The sequence below is a fragment of the Piliocolobus tephrosceles genome, chromosome 8, assembly GCF_002776525.5.
Source record: "Piliocolobus tephrosceles isolate RC106 chromosome 8, ASM277652v3, whole genome shotgun sequence".
NCBI classification, from domain to species: Eukaryota; Metazoa; Chordata; class Mammalia; order Primates; family Cercopithecidae; genus Piliocolobus; species Piliocolobus tephrosceles.
Window position 1 is genome coordinate 119,582,596 of NC_045441.1, and position 13,765 is coordinate 119,596,360.

Consider the following 13,765-nt stretch of genomic DNA (forward strand, 5'->3'; position numbering starts at 1 on the left):
ATTCATGGCACAGTCTGGCAGTGCTGGGGAGCTGGTAAGACACACACAGGCACCTATGGAACAAAAGAAATATTTGAAGTTCAAAATAATTCTGAGATTTCTAGTCATGGCCGCACATCAGTGTTTGAGTTCATATGAGAAGCAGAGCCAGAGGCATAAAAACAAAAAAATAATCTTTACCCAGGAGGAAGTAGCAGTCTTTGAAGAACTCAGTAGAAGGTGATTTGGGTGAAGGCAGGAGATATCACGAAATTCTTGATTTCTTGTGATTACTCTGAGTTGCTTGCTGTTTGGTAAGAAAAGATGAAAGACCCATCTATTTAGCCTAAAAATGAGAAATGCTCACTCATTCCTGTGCCTATTTTCAATGCTCTGACTGCAGAGCTTAAAAACATACCACAGGTAGAAACTCCGTACTTTTACTTGGGCTATAAGGTCCCTTTTCTGTTTTCTTAACTCTTCATCCTTTTCACCTCATGACACACATACAATGATACAATGTGGATACAATGCTGGGTTTGGGTTGATCCAGGCCCTGTTGGCTACCCAAAGGGCTGTAGGGATCTGTATCTTGGCACGTAACACATAGGCTGCTGCACACCAGGTAGAAAACGTTTTCTGAATACACAGGGAGGTAAGTCACAAAAACGCACAGAAATATAAGCATTAAAATAAAAATCTCTCCCCTAAATTGACTTTAGAATAATTTCTAAATTTGAAACAAAAAAAAAAAAAATTGAACACTAGAATAAGATTTCTCTCCCACACTGACTTTAAAATACTGTGAGTTTTAAGCAATGAAACATACTTTGGCCCTTCCAAAAGCTTTACAAGACTAGTTTGGGAGACTTCTGCTTCCAGAAAGATGGGGTAAATGTACTTAGCTACTCCTCCAGCTAAGAAAAAGAAAACCCTCGACAACCCACAGAATGGGAGAAAATATTTGCAAATCATATTACTGACAAGACTCTAATATCCAGAATATGTAAAACAACTCTGTTTTATTTTTATTTTTTGGAGACGGAGTCTTGCTCTGTCACCCAGGCTGGAGTGCAGTGGCGCAATCTTGGCTCACTGCAACCTCTGTCTCCTGGGTTCAAGCAATTTTTCTGCCTCAGCTTCCTGAGGAGCTGGGACTACAGGTGCATGCTGCCACGCCTGCCTAATTTTTTTGTATTTTAGTAGAGACGGGGTTTCATCATGTTGCCCAGACTAGTCTTGAATTCCTGAGCTAAGGCAATCCACCTGCCTTGGCCTCCCAAAGTGCTGGGATTACAGGTGTGAGCCACTGTGCCTGGCCAAAAGAACTCTTATAACTCAACAAATAAGAAGAAAAATAATCCAATGTAAATATGGACAAATGATTTGAATAGACATTTCTCCATAGGAGATATACAAATGCCAAAAAGGACATAAAAAGGTGCTCAAACATTACTGGTCATTAGGAACATGCAAATCAAAGCCATAATAATATACCATTTAATGCCCACAAAGATGGTAATCAAAACGATGAACAATAACAAGCATTGGTGATGATGTGGAGAAAATAGAGCCCTCCTACATTGCTGCTAGGAATGTGAAGTGGTGTGGCTGCTGTGGAAAACAGTTTGGCAGTTCCTCAAAAAATTAGACACACAGTTACCATATGAAAAGCAATTCAAGTCCTAGGTATATGCCCAAGAGAATTAAAAACACATGTTCACACAAAAATTTGTACACTGATGTTCTTAGCAGCACTATGTCCAGTAAGTGTAAACAACCTAAATGTCCATCAACTGATGAGTGGGTAAACAAAATGTGGAACAGCTATACAACAGAAGATTATTTGATAATAAAAAGGAGTAAAGAACTGACACATGCTACAACATCGATGAATCTTGAAAACACTTCACTAAGTGAAAGAAGCCAGACATCAAAGGCTACATCCTGTACGACTGCATCTACATGAAATGTTCAGAATAGACAAATCCATAGATACAGAAAGCAGATTAGTGGTTACTCAACATAGTAAATATGTCAATTCTCCCCATGTTGATAAACAGGCTTAATGCAACTCCTATCAAAATCACAGCATTTGAAAAGTAAATGTAGATACGATTATTCTAAAATTTATATGGAAAGGCAGGGGAATTAAAATAGCTAAAATAACTGTATAAAGAAAAAGAAAGGCTGGGCACTGTAGAACACGCCTGTAATTTCAGCACTTTGGGAGGCCGAGGCAGGTGAATCACTTGAGGTCAGGCGTTCATGACCAGCCTGGCCAATATGGTAGAACCTCATCTCTACCAAAAAATACAAAAATATGAACTGGGCATGGTGGCGCCCGCCTGTGGTCCCAGCTACTTCGGAGGCTGAGGTGGGAGAATTGCTTGAGCCCGGGAAGTAGTGGTTACAGTGGGCCGAGATCACACCACTGCACTCCAGCCTGGGCTACAGAGTAAGACTCTGTCTCAAAAAAAAAAAAAAAAAAAGGAAGTGGGCATAGTCAGTCTAACCAATTTTAAGTATCCAATTTAATATACAGCTATAGTAATCAATACTATGGTATGGTATTGGCAGAAGGCAGACACATGCATCATGGGATCAGAATAGAGAACCCAGAAATAGACCCACATAAATATGCCCAACTGATTTTTGATAAAGGTGAACACAAAATTAAATGGAGAAAAGGTAACCTTTTTAACAAATGGCACCAGACCAACTGAATATCCATAAGCAAAAACTTAGTCTTGATGTGAGTCACATCTCTTATATAAAAATTACCTCAAAGTTTATCATGAACTTAAACATAAACTTTTAGAAAAAAAATGATAGAAAAAAAAAATCACTGGGATCGAGGCCAGGCAAAGACTTTTTAGACTAGACAACAAAATCATGATCCATAAAAGGAAAAGCTGATAAAATGGACCTCATCAAAATTAAAAACTTTTATTCTTCCAAAGACCCTGTTAGGAGGATGAAAAGACAAGTTATGAACTAGGAAAAAATATTTGCAAACCACATATCTGACAAAGGACTAGTAGCTAGAATGTATAAGGGGCTCTCAAAACGCAACAGTAAAAAAGCAACTAAACTAATTAGAACATAGGCAAAAGATATGAACAGGTATTTCACCAAAGAAGGTATACAGAAATCAAATAAGCACATGAAAAGATATTCACCATTACCACAGGAAAATGCAAATTAAAACTGCAATGGGCTGGGTGCGGTGGCTCACGCTTGTAATCCCAGCCAAGGCGGGTGGATCACTTGAGGCAGGAGTTTGAGACAAGCCTGGCCAACATGACGAAACCCTATCTCTACTAAAAATACAAAAATTAGCCAGGCATGGTGGTGAGCACCTGTAATTCCAGCTACTTGAAAGGCTAAGGCAGGAGAATTGCCTGAACCCGGGAGGCAGAGGTTGCAGTGAGCCAAGATCATGCCACTGCACTCCAGCCTGGGTGACGGGGTAAGATTCTGTCTCAAAAAACAAAACAATCACAGCTATCAGAACGGCCAAAATAAAAGCTGGTGACAACACCAAATGCTGACAAGGATGCGGAGAAAATGAATCATTTATCCATTGCTGGTGGGAATGTAAAATGGTGCGGTCACTTTAAAAAACAGCTTGGCTTTTTCTTAAAAAACTACATGGGCAAGTACATTCTGACCAGCAATTGTACTCCTGAGCACTTAACCCAGAGAAATGAAGATTTAGGTTCAAATAAAACTATGTGCATGAGTGTTTATAGCACTTTTACTTTAATAACCAAAAAGTAGAAACAATCCCGATGTCCTTCAACAAGTGAACAGGTTAATTAAACCTGGTACATTCATATCATGGAATACCAGCCATTAATAAAATGGAACAAATTACTGATACGTGCAACAACCTGGATGAATATCCAGAAAATTATGCTAAGTGAAAAATCCAATCCAAAAGGTTGCATACTGTATGATTCCACTTATACAGCATTTGTGAAATGACAAAATTATAGCAGTGTAGAACAGACTGGTGATTGCAGGGGCTAAGAAAGGGGTAGAAGTAGAAAGTGGATGTGGCTATAAAAGGGCAACATAAGGAATCCGTGTGGTGATGGAAATGTTCTGTATCTTGACTATATGTATCAAATGTCAATATCACAGTTGTGATAGTGCATTATAGTTTTGCAAAATGTTACCTCTATGGGAAACTGGGTAAAGTACACATGGAATCTTTCTGCATTATTGTCTACAAAATATATATGCATCTACAATTATGTTGAAATTAAAAGTTAACCAAAAAACCAGTTTAAAAATCTCAGGATATAAAAGGACATACGTATTTAATATATATTATAAAAAGCAGATATACTTTTATCTCAATATCAAAAAAATGAAATTAATCTTAGGCACCATTATTGAGTCAAATTCTGGTTATGAATTGAGAAATTAAAGAGGAAGAAGGGAGCTGTCCTTCACAAATCCCAGTTTAATTTCCAGGAGACAAAAAAAAAAACAACTATGAAGGCATAGACAAATCTATATATCTGAAATAAACCTCAGCTCTTAAAGTTTTAATTATAAGAAAGCATACAGATTCCAAAAGAAATTCCTTCCTTTATAGTAGTCTATAAAATAATATTTAGACTCCTCAGAAAAAATACAGCATTTTAAATCTAGGTGCTTACCTCACAGAATCACTTACTTCAGAAGGATGGATCACAGTTGCAATTAGGGGTTAGATGGGTAGAGATGAAAGAGTTGAGGGTTTTTGTGGCAGAAGAAACAAGGCTTGGGGGAAATACAGGAACAGTACGGCCTAAGAAACAGTACACCAGACTTGGCACCAGATCTCCAATATTGACTTCCTCATCCTGTATATAATCCTAGTTCTATCTCCTTTATTGAACTCCGAATAAATCACAAAATCCCCGTGCCACAATTTCCTCCTCTTCTAAGACAGAGATAATATTTTCACCTGCCCATCAAACAGGATATTTGCAAGGATAAATATCTGTACGGCATGGAAATGTCAGAATGAAGGGTACCAAGAAATAGCATCTGCAAATGAGGTGAATTTAAAACACTGACTTTAAGTCTATTTTATATGAAGAAACCAATGATTTTTTGAAGGAGACTGGAGAAACAAAATAAACAAAATGATTTAAACCAAGTCAACATCATCATTTACTTTTCTCAATTGTCTTGAGATTGCTGGTGGAAAATTCGGTATTGCTAAAGGCATACAGTACCCCAATCCACTAGCGAAACCATTTTAATCACGTGAATTTTCCACAACAGGCTTTAAAAGGTTGAAGAAAACAAAAACAACCAACCAAAACCCCACAAGACAGAAAATCCATTAGGGTCTGTGCAGCAGTCTATCACAACACTGAAAAATGGGAACAGCGTGGAAATAAGCAGTTCATTTTACCTGCACTGCAGCACTAATTAAATTCTGACTGGTATTTTGGTTACTCATTCAAGTCTGTCTGCCTCCACTTGGATCTAAACTCTTTAACTAAAAAAAAAAAACACAATTCATACTCATCTTTACATCTCTCATGGTCCATAACTTGGCATATGGTCAGCACTTTGCAAACACTGCATTGAACAAATATGCATGTGTCTAATCTATTACTGCCAGTTTAAAGGAATATACTTAAGGTATTCCAAAATAGAGGCTGACCTCCTGATATTTATTTAGCTAAAGCCCTGAAACTTATTGAACAATGGTTTTGATTTCTAGAATTTCATTTTCTCAGTTTACAATATTTCTTATGTGGTAAGGAATAATAAGCTAAATTATGTAAATATAAATTTTTACTGATACTCTGAAAAACATCTTTCAAGGATAAATCCTGAGCCAGAAAGACATCAGGCAAAATAGTTAGAAACTTTTAGCTGTGGTTTATACCAGATATGTAGTGTTGCTTTCTGTCAATAATTAGCTATTGGATTTTTTTAAATTCTAATTTTCTAATCTTTACTCACCAGTGTCCAGTCTTGATTTGACATGCTGGTATCTTGGGTTCTGTGGTATCCTTTTCATCAGATACTAAAAAACAAGGAAATTCACAATTAATTGGGTTAATGTAAGGATAAGGGTGGTAAAGTCAGGAGTCAGATACTCAAAAAATGGGGGAAAAAAAAGGTAAAATTTCTTAGAAATTAAAGATGGGGCCAGGCATGGTGGCTCACACCTGTAATCCCTGCACTTTGGGAGGCCAAGGTCGGCGGGTCACCTAAGGTCAGGAGTTTGAGGTCAGCCTGGCCAACACGGTGAAACCCCATCTCTACTAAAAATACAAAAATTAGCCAGGCATGGTGACGGGTGCCTGTAGTTCCAGCTACTCTGTAGGCTGAGGCAGGAGAATCGCTTGAACCCGGAAGGCAGAGGCTCCAATGAGGTAAGATTATGCCGTTGCACTCCAGCCTGGGTGACAGAGCCAGACTCCAACTCAAAAAAAAAAAAAAAAAAAAAGATGGAATGAGCTCCAGAGGTCCAATTATCTTTTCAACATAGGATTTTTTTCGACAGCATTTCCATAGCTGAATATATTTATCTTGTTTCTGTCAGAAAACTTCCATATTTCGTCAAACTTATCTCAGAGCACTACATGATAAGAAGAAAAAAAAAAAAGCTCCTAAAAAATTATTTCTTGGCCGGGGGCCGTGGCTCATGCCTGCAATCCCAACACTTTGGGAGGCTGAGGCAGGTGGATCACAAGGTCAGGAGATCGAGACCATTCTGGCCAACACGGTGAAACCCTATCTCTACTAAAAATACAAAAATTAGCCGGGCGTGGTGATGCGCACCTATAGTCCCAGCTACTTGGGAGGCTGAGGCAGAAGAATCACTTGAACCCGGGAGGCAGAGGTTGCGGTGAGTTGAGATCGCGCCACTGCACTCCATCCTGGGTGATAGAGCGAGGCTCTGTCTCAAAAAAATAAAAAAACATATTTCTTACATTGAGCCCAAATCAGTCTTTCTAATTTTCTTTCAGTCCACTGCTGCAACCCACTGTAAGTCATCTGCCTCTGTCTCAAGAAATCTGTTAAGATGACCAAAGGCAGTCATCCTGATCCTGTTTCATTTCACTTTCTTTATGATGGTTTCTAGGCCATTTTCTCTGGACACCCCTGAGATTTTATCCATCTCTCCCCTGCAGGGATCCAGCCCTAAGCACAGTGCTAAAGATGTGGGCAGGCCAGGCCCCAGGTGGGCAGGCCCTCGCTGCTCCCAAGTCTGTAGCTCCAGGGATGTCGACCATGGCATCTGCTCTCATGGCAGCTGAGGCCCACCTGGGGCTCAGTGCAAGTTTAGGTTTTAGCAAAAATGCATATGTCAGGTCTCCTTTGTGCTGCTCTCTGGTAGTTAACTCTTTGAATCCAAGCATAAGACATTAACCCACATTAAATTACAGTGGCGACTGTGAAAGCCATTAAGTGAGGAGAAGCTAATGAATAAAGGTATCATGAAATAGTGCTTTCTTGCTCAGGCCTTTTTCTGGCCTGCAGGTATGAAAGTCCTTTCCTCAATAACAGGTAGCTGTGGAATATGAAATTACCGCAATGCCTTTTCGGCTTTATCTTCTGCCACCCTTCCTCATGTTCCCATGTTGAAGTTGCTGGGAATGTCTCCTTAATGCAGCACACTCATTCAGGTTGCCAGTCTCTGCAGATGTCTGCCTAGAATGCCTTTTCTTCACTACTCCTTGGGCAAAATGTATTTCCTCTGTAAAGCTATCCAGTACAGAACTAGGCACTTTCTTCTCCCTGGCTCCCAGAATACTCACAGCCCGCTCCATTGTTTAAACCTCAATCTTCTTCCCTAGTCTAGGATTTCCCTGAAGGCAGGGGCAATGACTTACTCATATTTGCATTTGCTTAGGACCTAGTGCATGGTAAGTACATTTATTGATATTCAGTGAATAAGTGAATACCGAAAAAGAAGATTGTACTACAGCAACTATCTGGTTCCTTAGATGAGAACATCAGACTTACAAAAACTGCATCCTTTGCCTTTGAAAACAGTTAACCACAGCAATACTCTGTCGAGAGGATTGCAAAATAAACATTTACCTATAAAATAATGGTCCAAATGACCCACAAAGCATACAAACAAGATGGGATACTTTAGTGTCTTACAAAATATCTGTTGTCCAGAGTTTTAGATTTCAGGACCAGGGAGAATTTTTTAAAACTAGAGGCACCTACAGTTATCACCTTTTAATATTGCCAAGGACATAAAAAAACAAAACCAAAGCAAAAGCCTCACAACATCTGCTATTTTAACATCTAAAAGGTAAGGGAAAAGAAAGCCCAGAGTGAAAGGGTTAGTCCTTCAGTGTCATTAAAAACCATTCATGACATTGTGATTTTCACTTCGCCCCAGGCAAGTCACAGCTTTATCATCAACTCTTAGCATCTGTCCTCAGATTGTGTTTGGAACCATTGAGCTATTTTATCCTTAGAAAAAGGTTGGAAAGCTTTTTCTCCAAATGATCAGTAACTTGTCTATATGAGAAAGTAATTTGTCTATATGAGAAAATCAGTAACTTGTCTATATGAGAAAATAACACCAATTTCAATTTCTTCCCTAGAGGAAGACAGAGCAGATTCTTGAGCAAAAGATGGAAAACATCCAAAGACCGAAAAGTGGGACTTCAATACAAATTCTCCAGAGACAGACAATCTCATGGCAAAACGAAACAAACAAACAAAGAAAAAAAACAGGGAGTCAAGTAATGCTACTAATACTAGATTGTAGTTATGTAGTTATCTTAGGCTAAGGGATTTTTTTTCTGCACTCTGTACTTTTTTTTTTTTTTTATCATTTCTATACTCTATTTCCTGTTTTTACTTTTGTTTTGTTTTTCCCATTAGTTTCCTAGCAAAGTTTCTTTTAAAAATTCCAGGCTAGTCTCTGCTGAACCGAGGGGATTTGTCCATACCTAAGCCAAAATAGCTAAGAAGTGAGGGTGTCTCTGGGGACCAGGTGTGGTGGCAGCAGAATGATGAGGGGAGAGAGTGTGGACAGCTGCAGTGGCTGAGCCCTTCCCGCCCCCGGTTTTCCCTTACATAGACTAATGAGAAATCCATATGCTGCAGGAGAAAAAATGTAGTTTCTTTTCTGTGTTCCCACTGCAGTCCAATTTCTTGTTCCTGTCTTTCTAGTACCAACCGCAGTGTAAAACTATTTGTGCTCCACTGCAAGCCGAGCACCATAGATTTTTATGGGATGGACATACTTTTTTTTCTTTAAAACTCTTGCTTTGTGGGGTGACTGCTTCTTGACCTACTGACCAACTGGCTTTCTTTCAATTACATAAACAGGATGGAATGGTGGAAAGTGAAGAAGCTGAAAAAAGAAGCTGTTTTCAAGGAAGACTGTTCATTGAACAAAGACTTATTGAGCACCAACCATTCATTCAGTGGACATTTACTGAGTGCCTACTAGGGGCAAGCCTCTGTGCTGAGGACAGAGAGGTGAAAAACACAGTCTTTGCCATCCAGCTTTCACTGACTGCTGGGAAGACAGACAAGGGGATAAACAGACATGAGGCTGCATGAGGAACAAGGAAAGGGAAGGAAGGGGTGTGACAAAAGCACATCAGATTGGCATCTAATCCAGGTTAAAAGAGTCAAGAACTGTTTCTTGAAGGGTCACTTCTGAGCTGAATTCTGAGGGTTAAGGAGGTTAGTCAAGCTAAAGGAGTAGTGGGTGGGAGCTACGGGGTTTCTGGCGAGGGAAAAGCATGGCGAAAGAGAGGAGTCTCGAGGGAGTACCAACAGTTTTCAGTAATCTAACAGTAACTGGCCTGCCTGGAGCACAGCGGGAAATACGGGGACAAACGACGCTGGAGAGGCAGCAGGGGCAGATCACAAAAAGCCTCGCATACATGTTTAAAAAAACTTGGGTTTCATCCTATAGATCAGTGGATCTCGAACAGGTACCATTTTGCTCCTTGTACCCCCAGAAACATCTGTCAATGTCTAGAAGCATTTTTGGTTGTCCCAACTGGGTGGTAGGAGGTGCTACTGGCATCTTAGTGGGTAGAGGCCAGGGGTGCTGCTAAATACCCTACAATTACAGACAGCCCCACCACAAAGAATGAGCTCAAATGCCAATAGTGCCCAGGGTGGTGAAGATGATGAGGGCGTCACTGGAGAAGTTTGAAGGAGGAGTGACAAGATTATATTTCTGTTTTAGAAAGGTGACCCTGGGAGCAATATGGAGAATATGAGTCAAGAAAGGAGGCATGAAAATCAGTTGAAAGGCTGTTGTGCTAAGAGGATCTGTAGTCCTAAGGAAGTGGCAATAAAGATGAAGAGGAAGAGACCGTTTCAAGAAATCTTTAAAATGTTAAATCAATATAATTTAAAATTGACTCATGTAGTAACAGGACAGTGATACCATTCTCCAAAAAAGGGAGTTAAGGAGGAAGCACATATTAAAAACATAATATGGTCAGGTGGAGCATGTTGAGTATGAGATATCTGTGGCTTGTCCAAAATGGAACTATCGGCCGGGCACAGTGGCTCACACCTGTAATCCCATTAATTTGGGAGGCCGAGGTGGGAGGATCACTTGAGCCCAGGAGTTCAAGACCAGCCTGGGCAACACAGGAAGACTTTGCTTCCACAAAAAAAAATAAAAAATAAAAAATAAAAAATTAGCTGGGCATGGTGGCATGTGACTGTGGTCCCAGCTGCTCGGCAGGCTGGGGTAGGAAGATCCCTTGAGCCCAGGTCAAGGCTGCAGTGAGCCATGTTCCTGCCACTGCAATCCAGCCTGTGTGACAGAGCGACATTCTCGCTAAAAAAAACCCCAAAAAACAAAATGGAAGTATCTAGTTGTCTATTTGGGTCTAGAAATCAGGAGAGATACCTGGGCTAGAAAAAAACAAGATTTGGTAGTTGTCAGCATACAGGCAGCAGAGGAAGCCGTGGAAATGGACAAAATCATCCTGGGGAGAGTGCAGACTGAAAAACCCCAACATTTAAGGTCAGGTGGAGGAGAGGCACCTTGGATGAAACTCAGAAGAGGCCATACAAAAGTGGGTCATGAAAATTAAATCAGGAAGAAGGGAGTGGCCAACAGTGAACAATGCTGTCAAGTCAGAGAACAAGAGGTCAGTATGAACAAGTGAACAAGAATGCTGTTCAGGTAAGAGACCAAGAGAAAAGTGAATTTGAATGTAGCACACCAGGACATTGTTGATGGCCCTGGTGGAAGCAGCTATGGGAAACTGGTGGGGCAGATGCAAAAAACAGCAGGTCAAGCATATGAGAGGCGAAGGAGGAAAGAGGACAGTAGCTGGATGATCTTTTCTTTTTCCCTTAAGATTTTCCCTTAAGAGAGTTGCTAAGGAATAATCTCTGTTGTTGTTATTTTGTTTTGGAAAAAAAAAAGGAGAGACTTGAGGATGCATACAGGCTAATGGGCAAGATAAGAGAGTTTGAAAAAGGTATGGAGAAAGTGGGAGAGGATGAGGTCCACAGCCCAGACAGCAGGGTCAACTTTGGATCTATTTAAGATATAAGATAGGTAGGTGGTCAGAATGAAGCTCATCTGGAAGAGGCAGGACGTTGAGAAAGTTCATGTTTGTGGTATCATTACAGGGCTCTTTAAAAACAACCAAAAATGTCAAAGACTGTTTGAGGGTTTACATAAAAGAAAATGTCCTCCCTGTCTAACAACCACACCCCAGCTATTTCACTTCTACATGACTTTCAAGACCCAGGGCAAACTTATCTTCTGGGAAGATTCCTCTGAAGGCCTCAGTGAAATGGAAATCTCTTCCTTGACTGAATATTCCCAGTTCTTTGTACCATTCACACTTCTTACTTCCTGCACTTGGGACAGGGGCTCTATCTTGTAGAACTCTGTACCTACTACAAGACCCTCTGCTAATGAAACAGCAGTAAGTACCTGCCAAATGAAGACCTGAGCAACATATGTGGTGTGCATGCTGGTGCCACGTGAGCAGCACAGACATCAAGGGCTCTAGGGAGGAATGTCAAAGGAGATTGCTCATCCACTGGGGGTGATAAGAAAGACTTCATGGAAGAATGGACACTGGAGCTATGTTTTAAGGGTTGACCTTCTGTGGATAAAAAAGATGGGAAGGAGGAATGGCAAAAGTATTCCAAGTGGAGCAATTTTTAATAGCAAAGCCACTTTAAAAACAAGTTTAAAGAACAACAAATTGTTCTATTTGCTGGAGATGATTTAACAACAACAAGAAATATGGTAATGCTGCTAACATTTATTGAACACTCACTATATCATCAGGCACTAAGCATTTTACCTACATTATCTCATTCCCCACAACCACTGTACATCTTCACTCCAGCAAAGGTTCTTAATATGAGGTCCACTGATGGGATTTAGGAAGTCCATGAGTCTCATGACACTATGCAAACTTTTGTGTATGTGTATTTTTCTGGGGAAAGGGTCCTTGGTTTTAACCAAATTTTCAGAGGGGTATGTAGCCCCAAAAGAGTTAAGAATAATTGGTATATGGAACCCTGTGATATAAGACTGGACAGAGACAGATAGGCTGCACGTGGAGAAGCCTGAATGTAGGCTGAGTGGTCTGGACTAGGTCCTGAAGGCAATGGAAAGTGCCAAAAAAATCGAGCTGTGAGCTACACAATCTCATCAGTATTTTGGAAGATTATTAACATATGCAAAGTAAGACTGGACTTTGCGAACACACGGATGTTGGAGAAGAAGCGGTAAGAATGAGAAGTCAAAGATGGGATTTTTTGGAAGGAAAATATCGAAAAATGAATGAGCTTTTCACGACTTCCCATCTCTCTCAAATGGGACTCACAAAGTTGTTTGTATTTTAACTGCAACATATGTAATAATATTTACACTTAAAAGATTTTTTAAAATACCATTATACATTTTGTTCAGACTGTCTACTTACTTTCTATGGAGAGAAAGTCCATAAAATGAAGAGAATGGGTACCAGTTTTACTACAGCCACATGTAAGGAAATCTCACATTTAAAATAGGCCTTTTAGAGAACTTTTTAAAATGGGATGTTTAACCTGGTCTAATTACCCTGATCTCAAACACCAACCTTGACCCATGTCTCCATGTGCAGCAGCCCCTACTTTCTCAGCAGCTACCACCTGTAGCAGATTGTATTTTTCAAGATAGCCACAAAAAAATTTCCCATCCCACTTACACTATGACGTTACACCCCTCCCACTGAGGGAAGGGCTTCTGTTTCCTCTCCTGAATCTGGAGGGGCCTATGACTATGAGGGAAACAGTGTCAGATGACTTTTGAGGCTACATCATAAAAGGCAGTACAGCTTCCATCCACCTGGTTCTCTTGGGACACTTGGGGCCACACAGTCTGTGGTATTTTGTTATGGCAGCCCATAGAACTCAGCAGCTATGCTGTGAGGAAGGCCAAGCCACATAAAAAAGGCTATTCGTAGGTGATATGGCCAACAGCCCCAGCTCAGGTCGCAGAAAACAGATTGGATCAGTGGCCTAACATGTAAATGAAGCCTTCAGGATAACGCTAGCCCTAGCTCCTGTCTGTCTGCAAAACCACATGACAAATCCCAGTCTAGCTGAGCCAAGTCAACTTTCAGAATTACAAAAGCTAATAATAAATGACTATTACTGTTTTAAGCCACTAAACATGGGGTGATTCATTATAAACCAATATGTAATTGGAACATGACCCACCCTTATTCCCTTCTAGCCAAGCTCCTTGAAAGAAAGAAGTCTACACTGGGTATTTTGTACCTTACTCTTCCATCCATTG

The 13,765-nt window shown here is 40.3% G+C and overlaps 1 protein-coding gene across 5 annotated transcripts in view; it reads right to left on the reverse strand.

Moving 5' to 3' along the window:
- CEP41 (centrosomal protein 41) overlaps positions 1–13,765 on the reverse strand; it is a 48,578-nt gene that overhangs the window by 25,596 nt on the left and 9,217 nt on the right. For 3 of the 5 annotated variants that reach the window (XM_023207855.1, XM_023207854.2, XM_023207850.2), the window contains exon 2: positions 5,959–6,022. In XM_023207855.1, coding sequence (XP_023063623.1) covers positions 5,959–6,022 — 64 coding nt within the window. Of the gene's footprint in view, positions 1–4,652; positions 4,784–5,958; positions 6,023–13,765 lie in introns of all 5 variants that reach the window. The other 2 variants (XM_023207851.1, XM_023207852.2) reach the window with 2 other exon arrangements.